The 20,386-nt window shown below is 36.9% G+C and overlaps 1 protein-coding gene across 1 annotated transcript in view; it reads left to right on the top strand.

Annotated features, from left to right (window-relative positions):
* Window positions 1–17,391, top strand: part of LOC149214570 (uncharacterized) — a 118,660-nt gene extending 101,269 nt beyond the window's left edge. The window contains exons 6-8 of the mRNA XM_089392326.1: window positions 15,266–15,352; window positions 15,975–16,068; window positions 16,290–17,391. Of these exons, the coding sequence (XP_089248452.1) occupies window positions 15,266–15,352; window positions 15,975–16,068; window positions 16,290–17,038 (930 nt within the window). The 3' untranslated portion in view covers window positions 17,039–17,391. The remainder of the gene's footprint in view (window positions 1–15,265; window positions 15,353–15,974; window positions 16,069–16,289) is intronic.
* The last annotated feature ends 2,995 nt before the right edge of the window (window positions 17,392–20,386 follow it).

The raw sequence follows: 20,386 nt of genomic DNA, 5'->3' as shown, positions 1-20,386 counted from the left end.
AAGCAGATCAAGGGGTTGAATCTCTTTTCAATCAAGGAAGGTGCTGAAAGAAGCCTAGATGACCTAAAGGTAAATGAGGTATGTATGCTTGTATTCAATACTATAAAGTAATGTCATATGGTTGCTCTATCTTGAAAAGTATGATTAAGGAAAGAAAGGAAGAGATTGTAGACTATGCAACCATGGAAGAAGGCATTCAACATCCGAGAACTGAAGGATTTGACTATGATATCTCCTAGAAAGATATTGAGACTCTGATGGAAGTCTGGAAAAGATAGAGACCCTTGACAATATATATATCTTTAGGAGATGTGTCAAATTTTAGTTTTTGGTAGCATCCGTAGTGCTCTAGCTTTGAAAATTGGTGGAGAGGCTAAGGCACGAGTTCTAAAGAATGTAGAAACCGTTTGGTGAAATTCCACCAAGATTATATTTTATTAAAATAATTAATATTTTTAATGGGGTTCCTAAGTATAAACTTAGGAAAATTAAAATATTAATGGGTATTAATCAAAACATGGGTGCGAATGATCTAGAAGGCGAATCAAGTCATGTTTTAATCTTAGCCGTTGATTAGAGACTGTTGAAGACTCAACGGGAAAAGTATAAAATGGAGGCTTGGGGTTCATCTGGAAACACACATGGAGAGAACAAATTGATCAAGAATTCGATTCTATGGGGCAAGGGTTGCTAAGGAATTCGAATTAAGTGATCATTCTGCAACAGAGGGGCAGTGAGAATATGGGAGGACTTTCCAGAGAATACAGTCAGAGAGGCAGAGAGAGCCAACATAGCATAAAATTTGCCTGTCAGCAGAAGCCGGAACTGCAAGGAACAACCAGAACTGCTGAAACAACTAGGAAAGCTAACGCAGAGGGCAGGAGCTGGAATTGCCGGGAACAACTGGAAGTGCTGGGAAAGCTGATGCAGAGGGCAGAAGCCAGAATTGCCGGGAACAATCAGAATTGCTGAACCAACCAGGAAAGCTGACGCAGAGGGCAGAAGCCAGAACTGCTGGGAACAATTGGAATTGTCGGGAATTGCTGGGACAACCGAGAAAGCTGACGCAGAGGGCAGAAGAGGTGACGCAAAAATAGCCGGGGTTAGCCAGTCTTGTGTCGGATTAGTCTGGGTTCTGCCAGGTGAAGTGCGGTAAAACTCACTTAGATTTTCTGCCAATATTTTCTATGTAAATGATTGCTAGATGATCATCCTAGATTTGTATTCAGATATTTCTCTTGCATAATAATAAAATCCTCAGAGTTGCTGCACTGATTTTCTCGCATTGGGTTTTTTCGGGGACTAATGTATCCAAAAATAAGTGTGTCCTATGTATCTTGTTCTTTTCTTTGTTTTTTGTTTCATGAGATCAAATTTAATTAGTGTAGGTTGCAGAAGAAGAATAACTTGACGAATGTAATTTAAAATCAAATAGGTGAAGTAGATTCAGATTTGCTGCAGTAGGGGTTCCTTGAACTAGGGGAGATGTCATGATGAAAGACCATCACAACGGTAATTTTGATTTAAGTGTTCATTTATTATTTTTGGACAAATATCTGGATGGGCTTATGCAGGACTGCCAAAGGAAGAACTGTGGGTGTCTTCCAAGAGGACCCATGTAGAAGGATGAAGGATCCTTCCAAAGATGATAGTATGAAGAAGGCAACATGACACGAAGCAAGGCCAAATTTAGAGTGATGGATAGCTTTCTGATGAAAGGAATGATGACATGACCGACTCATTGATGAAAGTGATGGATGGTCTGTGCCTTACGAAGAAGTCCTGAAAAATGAAGACTCCATAATGAAGAAGAAATTCATGACATCGAAGGAAGGAGCTCTTCAAGCAGCTGGTTGTTTTTTCATCTCCACCTGAGGAGTTGTTGTAGGTCCCTAATTAAGAGGGAGCCTGGAAACAAGTTTCTTACTTGGAAGAAACTTGGAAATTCCTAAGCCAAGAGGGAGCTTAGGTACATTCCTTGTAGGAATGAGTACATTCCTTTATTGGAATAGATATGTCCTCCCTAATTAAGAGGGAGAGATAGACACATCATTCTGGTCTTCACTTGGGAAGACAAAATGGAGGATTGGGTAATCATTTGGCATTCGATGCTCTTTGAGGATGAGATAGGGCATCCAAGATAAGAGTAGTCGTAGAGGACCGATATTCTTTGAGGACTGGGAATCCAAGATAAGAATAGTCCTGGTGGAACACACCTTGAGAACTCAGGTGGGGTATGTTCTAGGAGAGACAATGATAAGGGTGTCTATAAATCATTGGTCTCGCCAGCATTGAGCTCAAATCTTGTGGAGAGATAGAGCTATTAGTCAAGGCCTTGCTATGTGACAATGCTGGTTGATATGATGCTCTATATAGATTGGTTACCAATCTGATTCTTCTTATAAGAAATTCTTCAGATTGAGAATGACCAAGTACCATTATGAATACCTCCCGAGTTAAGAGGGAGTGTTGAAAAGTGTAACTAGGTTCAATCTTCATAATGACATCTAATTATGATTTTTGTAAATGATGAAAAGAAGAAAAATAAAATTATTATTGTAATGCTTGCTTCATGAGTTTTGTGAGCAAGATATTTTATTTTTTAGATGGCTCCCATTGAGAGCCTTTAGGATTTGTCATTAAAGTCAAAAGGAGTCAATGTGATGTATGAACCCTTCTTGGGCGTATTACGAATGGATATGAGTCTAGAGAATTGTCACGAAGCCCTCCAAAGACAAGCACAAGTTCTCTTCAAGTCAGCCTCAAGATGAAGTAGAAGACTCATGTCGGCTCACCTAATTAGAGACACATCCCTTCATAAGGTCATGTTGGCTTATATTCATGGGTAGACCACTATATATATGTGTGAAGGGCCTTTGCATAAATACAGTCAAGAGGTTTAGATCTCTTTGAATTCGGGTGACAAAGTGCAGAGACAAGTTTGGGTAGATTGCAAGAGGCAAGTTCGCTGAAGGAGCTCGGATAAGGATACAAGATTGCAGAGATAAGTTCAGTGCTATCTCACAGTCAAAGAGTTTGAGTTTACCTCTGAGATTCGGATAACAATTACAGTGACAAATTTGGTGTTACCACAATTTTGAAGCTACCACAGCAAGAAGAGTTTGAAGGTCTCACAATTCGATATCATTAGAGTTTGATGCTACCACAGTGAGAAGGGTTTGGTGCCTCACAACTTCGATGCCATTATAGTTCAGTGTTACACAGTGAGAAAGTCTCTATACTACCATAGAGAAAGGGTCACAACTATTATGAGGTCTCGGTCTTCCTACAGTGATAACGTCTAGGTTGTATTACAGTAGTAATGATCTCAGTGCAATGATGAGGTTTTCTATGATATTACAGAGATGTAGTCTCAATGTTAAGAGGAAAAGAGCAGAAGACGATCAAGATAACTTGTGTCTTGGTCATGGAGTGGCAACTAGGTCAAGGGTCTTGGTCTTGGTATTCGTCAATTGGAATCTCTATAAGAAGAATTTATGCGGGTTTTCCTCTCAAAGATTTAGAGGTTTTGGCCCTGGCTGATAGCCTACATTCTGTGTTTATTGTTTAATTATGTTCATGCATTGGTAGTTGTTTGATGAAGAAGAACACTAATAATCTAAGTAGAAGAAGATCCTAATCTAAAGAAGTAAAAACCACTCACAAGTAGTTACCAATCGAAGAGAAATTACCTAACTATTGATGCCCATACCCATTTCGAAAACTCTGAAATGTTTAGGCGTTTCGTGCAACTTAACTTGAGAGGGATGTTTGGGTAATATATTTTTTTGGATCTAAGAGCAATCTCCACAGACTTTCAATTTGATCCAATAGGCCCTTCAATATATGAATTTTGACTTGAATCCACAACCATTTGCAGCCTAGCTTGAATTCCCACTCTTTTTCTACTCTTTTGCACCTTCTAGTTTTATTACCAATACATTAAAAAACACCCTAGGACCAAAATTGAATCAGGAGGCTTGGCAAGATGATCAATATTTGCATGGAGGAGAGGGACTCCTGTGAGGGACAAAATTAATATCCCATCTTTGCAGACAAAGACCTGATGGACTCCAGCTCCAACTTGATTTCAGAATAGTAGCCATATCCTCAGCGAGATCTAAACTTGAAACATATCCAGTCTTGCATGAGCAAACAGAAGATAGACTATAACCCACCATGTTTGCCCAATTTAGGTGGAATGGAAAACTTAAAAACTTCGGATACACAGAAAATATGTATAAATGATTTATTAATAAGATGAATTTATAGATGATGTTGATTTACAATGGGTTGCCTGGCTTATATACCGCCATGGACACCCTTTCGGAAAGGGCATGATCTTATGATCGTGCCCTTTCGCCTAACTAAACCTAAATTAAATAATAAACCTAAAATTAACTATTTTTTCATAACATTGCCTTCCTCTCGAAAGAATGCTTTGTCCTCAAAGCATACGTAACGACGGATGTTGTTGACAAAATACTTCATTCTCCCAAGAAGCTTCTTCTTCGGGCAAGTCCTTCCACTTGATCAGATATTCCTTGATAGTACGATAACAAAGCTTTCTTTCTCTAGTAGACAAAATACCTTCTGGTTCTAAAATAACTCTTCCCTCATCATCTAGGGATGGAAGTGTTGTTTGCGCTGTTTGATTGTTACCTAGGGCCCTTTTAAGGCAAGATACGTGGAAAACGTTGTGAACACGACTTGTCTCTGGAAGGCTTAAACCATATGCAACTTGGCTAATCTTTTTGTTGATCTGATAAGGTCCATAAAACTTTGGTGCCAATTTGTTTTTTCCTTTCTGTTTTAAGGATAATTGTTTGTATGGTTGGAGCTTAACAAATACCCATTCTCCAACTTCAAACTCTCTTTCGGTTCTGTTACGATCTGCTTGTTGCTTCATACGATTCCTTGCATTATTTAGATTTTCTTTTAATATTTGGACGATTTTCTGGGTTTCTTCTAGTTGATCTTTAACAGCAGGTAGATTTGTTTGGACCATAGCTAGATCTTTCCATTTCGGGGGTTCATATCCATATAGGGCTTGGAATGGCGTCATTTTCGCTGACGTATGATAGGTGGAGTTATACCACCATTCAGCAAGGTGTAACCATTGAGCCCATTTATTTTGTTTTTCTGTAGCGTAGCAACGTAGGTAGGCCTCCAAACATTTATTGACAACCTCCGTTTGGCCATCTGTTTGCGGGTGATAAGCGGAACTCATATTTAAGTAAGTTCCTACATGGTTGAACATTTCCTTCCAGAAATTACCTTTGAACTTGGCATCTCTATCACTTACAATGACTTTTGGAAAACCGTGCAACTTATATATATTTTTGCAAAATATTTCAGCGATTTCTTTTGCTGAGTATGACTTTTTTATTGCCATAAAGTGAGCATACTTGGTGAGTCTGTCGACTACTACGAAAATCTTGTCCTTGCCTTCAGATACTGGTAATCCCTCAATAAAGTCCATCGAGATTTCCTCCCACTTCTGATTTGGAATGTTTAAGGGGTGAAGTAATCCTGGTGTCATAATATTTTCGCTTTTATTCCTTTGACATGTGTCACATTCTGCTACATACTTCTGAATATCACGATTCATTCCCTTCCAAAAGAAGGATTGACGTGCATTGTAGTAAGTCTTAAAGAATCCTACGTGTCCAGCTGACGGTGAGTCATGTAATTCTTTGAGTATCTTAAACTTAAACTTGGAATTTGTACTTAGATATATTCTTCCTTTATACCATAGGATATCATTCTTCCACTCAAATTTTGAGTTATTGGGAAGGTTATTGATTATTGTTGTTACTTCTGGATCCTTGGCATACTCACTTCGAATTTCGTTAAGCCACTCAGGAACAACAACCGACATTGCAAGTAATGTTGGTTCTTCATCTTTCCTGGATAAGGCATCGGCTACTACATTGTCTTTACCTCTTTTATGTAGTATTTCCAAGTCAAAAGCGGCAATTTTTTCAATCCATTTTTGTTGTTCTTCGGAAAGCGTTTTTTGTTGAAGGAGATGTTGGAGACTGTTATGGTCTGTTCGAATAGAAAACTTACTTCCCAAAAGATATTGCCTCCACTTAGCTAGTGCGTGCATGATAGCTAGCATTTCTTTGTTGTATGTGGATTTGAGGCGCTCTCTTTTATTGAGCTTCCTACTTTCAAAAGCTATGGGATGTCCTTGTTGCATTAATACTGCACCTATACCGAATCCAGAAGCATCACACTCAATGATAAATGGTTTAGAAAAATCTGGTGTTGCTAATACGGGAGCATTAGACATAATTTCTTTTAATTTTTCAAAACACCTTCCTGCTTCCTCATCCCATAGAAACGAGTTCTTCTTTAAAAGATTTGTTAGAGGTGCAGTTATATGTGCATAGTTTTTAATAAACCTTCGGTAATATCCTGTCAAACCTAAGAACCCTCTTAGCTTGGATATATTAACGGGTTTGGTCCATTCTTTTATGGCTTTGATTTTATTAGGGTCCACCTTTACACCTTCATGGGATATAATGTGTCCAAGGTATTCTACTTCTTCCTTTCCAAAGGTACATTTGGACTTTTTTGCATAAAATTGGTGTTCTTTAAGTAGTGTAAGAACCTTATCCAAATGTTGCAAGTGCTCCTTCCAAGTTTTACTGTAAATTAGAATATCATCAAAGAATACTAATACAAACTTTCTGAGGTGTGGGCGAAATAATTCATTCATAGTTGCTTGAAACGTTGCTGGTGCATTGGTTAATCCAAATGGCATTACTTTAAATTCATAATGACCTTCATGTGTTCGGAATGCGGTTTTTGGTATGTCTTCTAATCTTATTCTAATTTGGTAGTAACCTGATCTTAGATCCAATTTTGAGAAATACCTTGCGCCATGTAACTCATCCAACATTTCGTCGATAAAGGGAATGGGAAACTTATTTTTAATTGTTATTTTGTTTAATCCCCTATAGTCAATACATAGCCTGAATGACCCATCTTTCTTCCTTACCAACACCACTGGAGCAGCGTAAGGACTTTTACTTTTCGAGATGATTCCACACCTTAAGAGGTCTTGGATTAATCTCTCGATTTCTGTTTTTTGGTGATGTGGATATCGGTATGGCTTGATGTTAACCGGGTCTGATCCTGCCTTGACTTCTATTGTATGCTCAATTTCCCTATTAGGCGGCATCTTTAGAGGTAGATCTTGAAATACTTCTTCATGTTTCTTAATTAAATCTTGTATCTCTGGTGACTCTTCACTCGTCATATTTGCGGATAACATTTCTAACTGATGACATTGTACTACATAAGCAGGTGCTCCTTTTCGAATCATCTTCATCATCTGAGATGATGATACAATTTGATTTTCCGGTGCTTGGAACCCATGTAATTTGTACTTTTGACCTCCCCATTTGAATTTTATAAATTGTATTTGGTGGTTAGCGGCATAAGTACCTAAGGTTCGCAACCATTGGACACCTAAAACTACATCTACTCCTCCTAATGGTACTGTGAAAAATGACGATTCTAAACTGAAGTCTTGAATTTGTAATTTAACCTTATGGCATTTTCCCACCTTTTCAATCTTTTTACCGTTAGCTATCATCACTTTCATGTTTGGTAAGGGGAATGAAAATATATTGAGTCTCTTTGCCACGGTTGCATCTAGAAAATTGTGTGTGCTTCCAGAGTCGACGAGAACCACTACGTTGTTCTTCTTTATGTGTCCTTTTAATTTTAAGGTCTGAGGTTGTGATATACCTGTCATAGCTGATAATGATACTTGTGGAATACTTTCGTCATCTATTTCTGGTGAGAATTCTGGGGCATCTTCTGTTTCTTCAATATCAGACTCTTCACTGTTTGAATCATTGGTTGCTTCACAATTATATAGGTTCTTTGGTTCCTTTCCTTTAACACACCTATGTTTGGGGTCCCACTTCTCACCACAACGTTTACATTTACCCTCTTTTATCCTTTGCTTTTCCACATTAGATTTTTCATCTTCACGACGATGTGGGGGAACATATCTTGTCTTATTTGAGTCCATATACTGGGGTATCCTTCGTCTTGCATAAGCCTTTTCCGTTGTTGACCAAAATATTGGTTCGGATTTCTTTTCAGCTGTTTTTGCTTTTCGTCTTGCTTCTTCTATAGATGTAATATCATGCATCTCAAGTTCTGCTTGTAAATGGGTTTTGAGTCCCGAGATGTATGACTGAATTAGACGAGATTCTGATAACCCTGGTACTCGTGTTACTAAAGTCTCCCATTCTTGAGTGTATTCATCCACACTCCCTTTTTGTCGTAATTTAATGAGTTTTGAAAAGAACTCTTCTTCCCTCACACCTTGGAATCTTTTGAAGAATGCATCTTTAAATCTCCTCCAGCTAATGACGTGTGTTGTCTTTTTCCACCACATGTACCAGTTATATGCTTCTCCCTCCATTTTCATGGATGCATGTCTGAGCTTTTCGTCATCGTCAGTGATGTCATATATCTCAAAGTATTCTTCTGCTTTATTTATCCATGCCACATTGTTTTTTTCGTTCCCATCGAATTTAGGCATCTCAACCTTTACCCTCTTCTGGTATGTGGCTAATGGTTGAGCAAAAAGAGGGTGTTGATTAGTAAGGGTATCCCAAAGTTGCTTGTTTGTGAAGGCAGTGTTACTTGCTTCTTGGTGGTGTGTCATTGATTTTTTTGGGGATTCAACCTTGTCATGAGAGTCTGTGGACTTAGTTGACTCTGGTGAAATGTGTTCTTGATTCTCTTCACCTTCTTTCAATAGCTCTTCGGGTGTACAATTCGACTTTTTACACAGACTTTTCAGCATTGTTAAGACTTCTCTGAAGTTTACTCCTGTTTGGACATGTTGACTTTCCATTTTTATCTCTATTCGATTTGTCGTATCTTCAAGATTTTTTATTTTGGCTGCTTGCTCCCCAAGCTTGCTCTCGACGTCATTTAATCTCTTACTGACTTCGTCGTGGTTGTTATTTATCCTTTGCTCTGCATCCAACAACCTTTTCTGGAAATCCGCCATTGTCATTGTCGACATTGAGCGGGTTTGCGGGGGCGTGTATTTATCTGCCAGTTTAAGGGTTTTCCCTCTTTTTTTTTTTTTTTTTTTAATAATTAAATTAAATTAATTTAATAATTTAATTTAATTAATAATAATTTTTTTTTTTATTATCTAAAATAAATTTTATACATATAACTTTTAATAATTAAATTAATTTATATATATATATATAACTTTTTAATTAATTAAAATAATTTTAATTAATTAAATTAACTTTTTATATATATATATAAATTTATAACTAAATTAAAATTAAAGTTATATGTTATAAAATTTATAATATATATTATATAACTTATATATATTTATATTATATAATATATATATATATATATATATATATATATAAATTAACCGTTATATATATAACTTATATTATAACTTAATTAAGTTATATAATTTATATATATATAATTTACGATACGTTACAGTTATTGTTATATAACTTATATATATATATATATTATAATATATATATATATATTTATATTGTAAATTATATTATATATATTACAGAGCCGAATTTCTTATGAACCGTCACGGTTGATTAACGTAACCCCTGGACTATTCAAAAAACCCACTGCAATCAAATTTGCGCTGAAGAGATAAGGTTGTTTACTAATGCGGTTTCCACAGGTCCGAAGATGAGAGAAGCAGCTACAAGACTGTAGTCCGAGCCTCCAATCTGAGATCTGGGTGTTGTTTCGAAAATGTAAGATCTGGTCCTTCTACGCACAGGTCCGAGGTATCAAGTATTGAATGATTCAAGATTTTAATAGATGTTTATCAGAGAAAACTATGTCAAAATCACGTAGCTATATGCCTGGTCCGAGACTGCAATGTTAATTGTATAAATCCGCAATTGGTTAATAAGAAGTTGTAATTGAAGACGCAGATTCAACACCATAAAAAGGGTCACGATATCCACCACAGGTTCACACGTATTTTCGCAAAGATTGTATAGTGGTTTCAAATGTATGGGGGTGTCGGATGGTCAACAACGTGCCCGTGATGGTGTAGCAGATGTCGGGATTTGCGGTAGGGAACAACAGGGATCAGCGGGCAGAGAAAATCGGGTATATGGGAGAATGCCAAACACTGTGCCACAGTGTCTTCTTCCAACAGGCAGATGAAACCTGCTCTGATACCAGATGGAATGGAAAACTTCCAGATAACAGAAATAGATATATAAAAATACTTTATTGATAAAATGAATAACAGATGATGATGTTTACAGTGGGGATGCCTGGCTTATATATCGCCATGGACACCCTTTCGGAAAGGGCATGATCTTATGATCGTGCCCTTTCGCCTAACTAAACCTAAATTAAATAATAAACCTAAAATTAACTATTTTTTCATAACATTAGGGTTAACCAATCTCATAAAGATTTGGGGCATGGAGACTTTCCATTGGAACCTACCAACCGTTGCTTTTTCTCATGCATTGGGGCATGGGACATCCTTGCCCACCACCATCTTTACATTCTCTGATCTTAGCTTGACACCTTTTTTTGAAATACCACCAGAAGGTCCTTTTGCAGGAGTGACAACTGCTCCAGGAAGAGGCAGTTCTTGAACAGAGACCTGAAACACCAAAGGCTCAAACAAATTTACTGGAGAAGTAGGAGATCAGATGAGGGTGGCAAACATGGAAGAGGCACTGTGTGAGTGAGAGGGCAACAATGAAAACCTGCCAGCCTGCATGTGGCTGAGACTCTTCGGATTCTCCAAAACACAAGGAGTCCATGTGAGCACCATCTGGTGACGCAGAGGGCCCAGGATCTATCATGATGTGTGCTGACAAAATCTTCATCAGTGGGAAAGATTGCCACTGTAGGGTCCAGATCTGCCATCTAATTTACCAGATCTAGTTCCATTAAGACCTGTTCAAGCACCTTAAATATCCCCCCAAATGACAAGCCTACAGCAGAAAATGGAATCCATGTGGCAGTTACTTATAACTGCTGACTGCGGAAACCATATATATATATTATATTTTTAGTCTATCAACTCTTCAAACTTAATGTTTGTGCTGATTCCGGTCTGGTTTTGGGCTGAGACTTTGCTGGTTCTGGTTCTGGATTTGGTCCTGATAACATTGTTGGGTGCTAATTCAAATTTTGCCATCTACACCTTTTACCTGTTGATCCATAAGAACTAGTGTCATACTAATAGGATCCATAAGACTAGTGCTATACAGTATACTAATAGATGTGGCAATTGTCAACACCCATACCTGTACCTTGAGGGAAGCAGAGTTCAATTAACCAGTCTGCCCTGTGCTGAGGTTATGTATTCATCAAACTAAGCATAGCACACACATGGAGATGGTTTTGGATTTTTTTCTTCAATCACATGCATGAGTTTACTACTTCAACAAGATACCTGCTGCATAAAAGGTACCAGTCATTTAGTGGGGGACAAGTTAGGTGCATTCATGAATATCTTATCAACAAGTCATTTAGTGGGGGACAAGTTAGGTGCATTCATGAATATCTTATCAACACTTCAAAGCATAGAAAGTTAGCAGATATTTCAGGGTTAGGAACACCCCTTTAAGAAGATCATTAACTCTAAATGTGACCCATCTGCTACCCTATTTAGAAGGTACTTGGTTGGTCAATAAAATTGGAAAAACACTCCAAATTAAGAACTTCATTGTGGAGTAAATCAGGGTTCTAAATCCCTCCAAAAATCAGCCTTTTCTTCGGGGACATTTAACACAGGAAAAACAGTATTATCTTGGAGGGGAGAAGGCCATAAAACAAGGTATTTTGTTTTCATAAATGCTGAGAATAAACATGCTAAAACTACTTGTCGCAAGTTTGGTTTTAGCATGTCTTATTTTTAGCGTGAGTGACAAATTTATCTTGTTTTGTGACCTTATTGTCTCTTTAAAGATATCCTTGCAGAAATGTTTGTCAATATACATTGATAATTGAATCTACAAATTGCATGCAGATAACATGATGATCCCTCCCAAGGCTAAATCAGAGGTTCTCATCGGGATCAGCATGGCTCTCCTCCAATTAGGCCCAGGAGATGAGCAAATTGCTCCTGAAAGATAATCTCCGAGGTGATGTAACAGCCTCCAATTTCAGCAAGCATATCCTCTAGGTATAGTGTAGACTACAAGCTAATAATAGTCCTCCAAAAAGCACGAATATTCTCAGGGAAAACACCTAGTTTCTTTGTCGTTGACCTTTCAAAACAGTAGTAAGTGTTCTCCTCAAGAACAGTTTTTTTAGATTAGCATCCAGTGTCACAAAGTAAATGTCCTTAAAATAGCGAAGAACCTTCCTCAAGCAAGCACACGGCATGCCTAATTATCCTAAAAAATTGGACAATATTCCTTACCAAGGTAGCCAGTATTTCTGCACAATAATGTGCTTATGATATGTGCAAAAGAAAGTCTTATTTATAGCTCATGATAGATGGACTCCCTCCAAGAATAGCCTTTTCTCAACTGAAACCTTTCCTATATATGATGATCTCTTCAAACGAAACAATTTGTAATCAGCAGATCACCTGTGTTCCTTTGTGCAGGATCTAGGCTTAATTCAGGCACAAACTGAGCTATCTAAGAGGCATCACAAAAGGCGCAGTTCTTAACATCACCGTAGCACAACACAAATGCATAGGTTTTCCTAGACGTTGTCACACACAAGTTGGTCTAGAAAGAAAATACACAAGTCAGCCCTCCAAATTTCTTAATAATGATGCTCTAATTCAGTGTTCTCCTCATAATGTTTAAATGATTCTGGGTTTTCTTCATTCTCTGTAAGCAACCTGAAACACATGTCAAAGTATCCCCCCAAAAAAAATCAGTTTCTTTTTTGACGATGCATGTGAAAAGTACACAAGTTCTTGCCCATCAAACAACATGGGCAAGTTCTCCATGACGTGTCCCATCATTTTCTGGCACGCATGTCAGATGCCTGCATGGGAACCTGATAATTATCAAAATCTGTCTTCCATCTGACAAAATTTAAACTTGGATGTTGTGTTGTTTTGATATGAATCTTGAAGGTCTTTCAGACTGAACTCTGGGTAATCTCGAACCATGGAACCAAAGGGTAATGCTTACAATTGTGCATGATCATTAACGCTAAATTTGTGAATTTTGTGTTAACAACTAACAACTCATATGACCACAGTCAACCACTAAGGGTTTACAAACTCTAGGCAAACCTGAAACACATGCGAAAGTACAAAAAAAACAGAATTTGCTTCTTGATGATGCAGCCTCATGCATGTGAAAAGTACAAGTTCTTGCCCATCAAACAACGTGGGCAAGCCCTTCATGACGTGTGCCATCATTTTCTAGTTTGCATGTCAGATGTATCCATGGGAACCTGGTAATTATTAAAATCTGTCTTCCTTCTTGCAAAATTGAACTCGGATGTTGTGTTGTCTTGTTATGAATCTCAAAGAACTCTCAAGCAGAACTCTGCATGAACTTGAACCATGGAACCAAAGTGTATGCTCACAAATGTGCATGATCATTTACATTAAATTTGTGAATTTTGTGTTAACAACTAATAACTCACGTGAGCATTAACCGCCATTACACTAACTCTTTTTTCTTTTTCTTCTGGAGCATTGTTAGAGGTTCCTTTATCCTCATTTTTTATTTAACTGCTTTTCTTGTAGAAAGAGTCAAAGTTGACAAACTAAGGCTTAATTAAGATCACAGTTGTCTTCATTATTATGTGCAAACTCCATTGGTTCCTTCACGAAAGTATGCCTTTCTTTTGAACTAATTATTTCTTTCAATCTCGTGTATTTTTTAACATGATACTTTGGATCCCATCTTTTTTCTTTTTGGTAAATTTATGTTGCCTGGCTTAAAAGACATTCCCAGGATGTTGTATGTGATCTTTAAACCCCCTGAACAACAATGAAAATTCCTCTTAAGTTGGTGTTCCCCCAGATCCCAAGTGCCTGCAATTATGCTCGTTTCTGTACAATTTTGAAATAAAACCCCATGTGACTCCATATTCCTTTGGAATGTCCACCCTCAAGCATTCTCACCTTGTCCCAGTAATTGAAAGCTTAAAATGTCATGTATATCTTCAGAATTACAAGTGACTTTTTTATCTGTAACATTTCTCCCTTTGCACTTAAAATTCCTTTAGCATTTTTTATGGTTGCTTTAACATCAGATGAACGGTCCTTGCCAGACAGACGGTAAACTTCAAATGCTAATTCAAGTCAGTTAAATATTTGATTATTTTTGTTTGTTCGTTCAGTCTTCACTTCTGTGTCCACCAGGTTTCCTGGGTTGGTGTTGCATTTTGTTGTGTAGACAGGCGCCTGTTGTTCATCTTCCTTTTTTGCTGCATCCAGTGTGTCATGACAGTTAGGCCCAGAAAGGGTAAACCGTTGACAATGAAGCAAAGACCAAAATTTCTATCTCAATGATATCAAGGGGGTTATAGTGGGTAATAGGTAAAATTAGTTGTAACCAGAAGCTTCTTTTTGTATAGCCAGTCATATGGCTATTTGCCCAGCTGTCCTGATTATTTTGGCAGCAGATCTCAAGTGGGCACTCTACTGAAGGAGTACTTCTTGCTCCATTCTGGATTTTCTTCAATTCCTATTTGACTTGTTAATGTTATGATATCTCCTGTTCGTTTGTGCTGTATCATTGAAACTTTGAAGTATATTTTTCAATTACTCAGCTATAACTGTTTGCACAGAAGGTGAAACAGGATCTTCACCTTGTCAGCAAGTTAGAGAGGATTGTTGGCCCTAACGACCTGTTTTAGACTTTTGCATTCCTAATTTATTCCATGTTTCAGTTATTCCAATGAGACATAATTAGAGGATGCATGGTCCACGTCGAATGTTGTATTTTTTTTCCCTGATGTTTCCACTTTTAATGTCTTCTAACAGGCTGGATTGACGAAAGCTTGATCTACCAAAATTCCATTTTCTTCACCTCTCACCAACCTTTAACTAAATTTTCTAGATTAAAGTGGGGCACTGTGTCCTTGTCTCACAGGGCCTGCACGGCTGATTTCTTATGGCATATCTCTCTCAGAGTCGTTGGCTTATTCTCCCCACAATTGGGCATTAGTAAAATCTATTTATCTAGCTGTCTGTCTGTGAAGAAAGAATTTATGAGGTCTTACTGTTGCATTTTAATAATTCTATCCCTTTTTACTGCAGATCATGAGAGATCCTGATACTGGGAATTCACGAGGTTTTGGCTTTGTCAGTTATGATTCTTTTGAGACATCTGATGCTGCTATTGAGGTATGTTGTTTCATTCCAACTGAATTATTTGAAGCTGCTCTTTGTCAGAGATATAATTCATTGAATTTATGGCAAGATAAATGCACCATAATTTATAGTTATCAAGATTGGGCTACAACTGCCTTTTTGATAAACCACGGTGTGGTTGGGTCTCTTTCTCTCTCTTTATATTTTATTTTATGATGAAAGAAAAGCTCCTGTCAGTTAATTAACCTGAGAATAACCTTCGGATGATCTCTCAAATTTAGATCTAGATAAATGAATATTAGTTACCACTTACCAGCTTATATCATAGACTCAGGGTAGAGACAACAGAATCCCATCTATTTTTTTTTGAACAGGAACATGACTTATTACTTTTGAAACGTGGATATTTACATGCCTTTGATCTGGTTCAATATCAGCACAAAGTGCTCTTTTTAATCCAGGTCATTGCCCTTCATTACAGATCTTGCCCATCACGCACACAGCTTTTGGGATACGAGTGTCTGTAGGCTTACCACATTGTTGAATTGCTGACGTTTTGCTGACAAAACTCCATCTACTGTACTAGAACTGACTAGTGTTATTTTTAATTGTGATGACTGTTATTTTTGATAACTGACCCTGTAGTATTTTGCAGGCAATGAATGGTCAATATCTTTGCAATCGTCAAATTACGGTATCATATGCATATAAAAAAGATACAAAAGGAGAACGTCATGGAACTCCTGCAGGTGATGACCCCCATCTTTCTGTTTAGTTGTTTCTATTTCCGTTGTTGGGGATTCTTTCCATGTCCATTAGGAGTGACAGAAGCAACTTATTACAAATTGCCATTGCATCGATGGTTGGAGTAATTTTATTTTTTTACTACATTGAAATGCCTCTCTGGATGGAGTTCATTCTATTTTAACTGCAGACATTATCTTATTGAAAACATATTTTTATGATGCAGAACGAATGCTTGCTGCAAGCAATCCTGGTACTCAGAAGAACAGACCACATACATTGTTTGCGAGTGGGCCGCCAACACTTCCAAGTGGGCCTCAACACGCAAATGGTAATATGCATCCTCCAATGCCACCACCACCTTTCGGAAATGGCCCTCTGCAACATGGACAAATGCCTCCCTCTCAGCCTCCGCAACCGCAGGGTGGCTCATTTCCACCACCAATGCAGGCATCTAGGCCACCTCCACCATGGTCGAATCAACCCCAGCAGCAGGGACAAGGAATGCCTCCACCGGGGGGTATACCTCATCAGCAGCAGTTCAGACCACCGCCAAGACCACCTCCACCCAACATGCCGCCACCACCACCACAAGGCTTTCCTGGAAGGCCACCTCCTCCTTTGGGTATGGGGCCTCCTCCTGGCTGGGCGAGGGGACCACCACCACCACCCCAAGGAGGTGTAAGGCCACCACCACCACCACAAATGTCAATGCAGCCTCAAGGTATGCCTCCACCACCACCACGAGCAGGGATGCCACCTCCACCACCACGACCACTGCCTAACTCTTCAGGTCCAACTGCAACTCCTGGGCCCCCGCCTAGTGCTCCCCCTCCCCCTCCACCAAATGCTCCAGTGGCACGGCCTCCACCACCACCCAATGCTCCTGGGGCACGGCCTCCCCCACCGAGTGCCCCAGGTGCACCTGCTGCCCCACCTCCTCCATCAGGCGCTCCTCCTGGTGCTTCTGGTTAATATGTCTTTTAACTGTCACCCCTAATGGCAAAGGGGGATTACTCCAGTTACAAAATTAGTGGATATCTAGCTGTTCCACACTAAATGTTTCCTCACATGGCTCTTACCATATCTATGAATTTTAAGCATGTGCAGTTGGGCCATTGTCTGTCCAAGAGACATTTCTTATACTAAAATTCAATTCACTCATGGTCTTTTATTGGGTAGAAAATTTTCTTGTCAGTTCAATGGCTTGGTTAATCTACTGAGTTTCAGAGAAGTGGAGTTACCCTGATTATGTAAGGACCATTGTTTATTTGATCTGTAACAAAAATGTTAATTTTGACGACTAGCATATGCACTGTAAAATCTCATAGATTGGCTTTTAATGAAATGTATATATGGAAGGCGCCATCTATATCAAGTGTTAAACAATGCAAAATATGAGCACACTGATTGCCAAGAATGGCGTATATCCATTAAAATTTAGAAGGGTGTCATACCATATGATCGTGAATTTAAAGGCTTTATTATTGGAAAGTAGGGATTTACTACACGATCGCTGGCTTCATTCAATCTGATATGCATTGTCTAGCAGCCTTTTATGGCATTGATGTTATTAGGCTCTACTCGATTTTCACTCAGCAAAGCAAAATTTGAGTTGTGTTTGATGTAGGCGGTGGAGGGAATATTTGGACAATATGAGTGGATTGAGGTCGATCGTGTTGTTGTTGAATTTAGGGATGTTTACTATTTATTTCTTCTGTCACATAAAAGCGTTCTTTTTGGATGTGTGGAGCAAATGAGTCTTTTTAGATAACGCATATGAGTAGTAAATGTATGATAGTTGAATGTTCAAGGAGTTATATTATATTTGTGAAGACAGTGCTTCATTTGTGCAAGAAGGAAGTCTGAAGTCTGAACTCGGCACTAGGAAGCCTTGAATCAAGTATAATGCAATTCAGTGAACAAACATTTGATGTATTCAAATTCTAAGTTGTTAAGCATTGGGGAACAGCGACACTCTAAATGATTTAATGGTTGAAAAAAGATGAGCTGGTCTGGTTCTTCGACATTCCAATTTTCGAAAGTAACCACATGTTACCCATTACCGGAATGGTTCTTTAAATTCCACATCACATAAATCTCCAAAATAGTCTTTAAATGAAAGTAACCCCATGTTACACATTACCGGACTGGTTCTTTAAATTCCACATCACGTAAATCTCCAAAATAGTCTTTAAATTAAATGATGTCGGGTTTAATGCCATTCAGAAGGACACCAGATATTTCCAGGTAGGGACTATTCGAAGCGTATATATCTTTTCTACTTGTAATATAAATCTAAAATTTTAGATTACATCAAAAATAGAGTTCGTATTCATTATGAAATACTTATTCTTATTTTTTCTTTATTTATTTTAAATTATTACTTTAGTTTTATTCTTATTTTTTCTTTATTTATTTTAAATTATTACTTTAGTTATTAAAATTTTAGATTACATCAAAAATAGAGTTCGTATTCATTATGAAATTCTTATTCCTATTTTTTCTTTCTTTATTTTAAATTATTACTTTAGTTTTAATGAATTCTTATTTTGGTTTTCATGTTGAATTAGACTGCTTTAATTCTTTTTCTTATTTTTTCTTTCTTTATTTAAAATTATTAATTTGGTTTTAATTAATTTGTATTTTTGTTTTTATGTAAAATTTTGGAGTAGATTGCTTTGGCTTTAATTCTTTTTCTTATTTTTTCTTTCTTTATTTAAAATTATTAATTTGGTTTTAATTAATTTGTATTTTTGTTTTTATTTGGAGTAGATTGCTTTTATCCATTCGTAATTGTAATTGTTCATAATTGTTGGGAATTGTCATATGTATTCTTGAATATTTTTTTGTGACTATTTATATTCTACTTCTATTATGGTATCTTAAAATGGGTTATTTTAATTAATCCATATTTGTTGGGAATTACAATATACATTTTGACTTTATCTCGTGACCTAATATTTGTAATTCAAAGGATTTATTTGATGGAGCATGGTTTTTTATTATTTTTAATTAAATGCTTGGTTCAATTCATAATTAGTTATAACTACATTCACATGCCAATAAATTGTTTCCTAGTGAAATATAATTTTTAAAATATAAGCATATTTCATTTTTAAGCAAGACTATATTGGGAGAGTTTATAGAAAACACAGGTACCTGTTGGTATCGACCCTAGGGATAATCTTTTTCGCTACCACCCAAATTTCCGACTAAAGAGGGAAAATAATTTTGCTTCTCCAAATCGTCATTCTTTCTCTCCCATCAAAGAAAAATGATAATTTAGTAAAATTTAAAATTTATTGTTAGAACTTGAAGCTCACTTTAATTTAGTAAAATTTTCAAATTTTTTCTTAGAACTTGAAGACTCACAAAGTGAGCTTGATTATTGCATTCCCATCACTATTATTTATACATCCATGAGCAAGAGAATCAAGGGGGATCTCCACTATTGATTACCTACCGACTAACACTGAACACGCAGGGTTTGCTGTCACATGAACAATCCGTGATTAACATTTATTTCATTTAACTTGTGCATTCTGACCATGATATTCGTATTTGTTTTTGATTTAAAATTTAAAATCACTGTTCTGCTTGCTTTGTAATTGTTAAACTGTAGCATAAACTCTTGATCTTTTTAGTGTTTTATTTTCTCCATTTTTTTGAATGCTTGGTTGAAGACATACATTGAAAACCAACAAATAGTTTGCCTAGTGAAAGGTTATACAATTCATGTCTTAAACTATCATTATATTTTAAATATTTAGTTCCCAGAATTATTGTCAAACTCCTGAAGACAAGAAGTGAAGTTGTTATAATATGGAAATCTCCATTTATTGGGATGGAAATGATAATCCTAGAAATATTTGAAATAATTACAGTTTAATTATTTGTTTACCTCTGTTGTTTTTTTTTTTGGTATAAACACTTTCATTTAATTAAGCCCATTTAAAGTTATCAAATGCCTTGTAAAGTTTATTGGAATGTACATTATGTTGGTAGGGTTACAACATGTTATGTGGTGTATAAACACTTTCATTTAATTAAGCCTATTTAAAGTTATCAATTGCCTTGTAAAGTTTATTGGAATGTACATTATATAAGTTATCAAATGCCTTGTAAAGTTTATTGGAATTTACATTATATAAGTTATCAAGTGCCTTGTAAAGTTTATTGGAATTTACATTATATAAGTTATCAAATGCCTTGTAAAGTTGATTGGAATGTACATTATATTGGTAGGGTTACAACATGTTATGTGGGGATGGAAATAAATAGAACTTTGAAATTGTTATTATAAATTTCTCTTTTTTTTTT

The sequence above is a fragment of the Pinus tabuliformis genome, chromosome 1_1, assembly GCF_031772625.1.
Source record: "Pinus tabuliformis cultivar Carrire ecotype Pingquan chromosome 1_1, CPIR1, whole genome shotgun sequence".
Classification (NCBI taxonomy): domain Eukaryota; kingdom Viridiplantae; phylum Streptophyta; class Pinopsida; order Pinales; family Pinaceae; genus Pinus; species Pinus tabuliformis.
The sequence above is the reverse complement of the archived record's forward strand: the minus strand, read 5'-3'. Positions and strand labels throughout refer to the sequence as shown.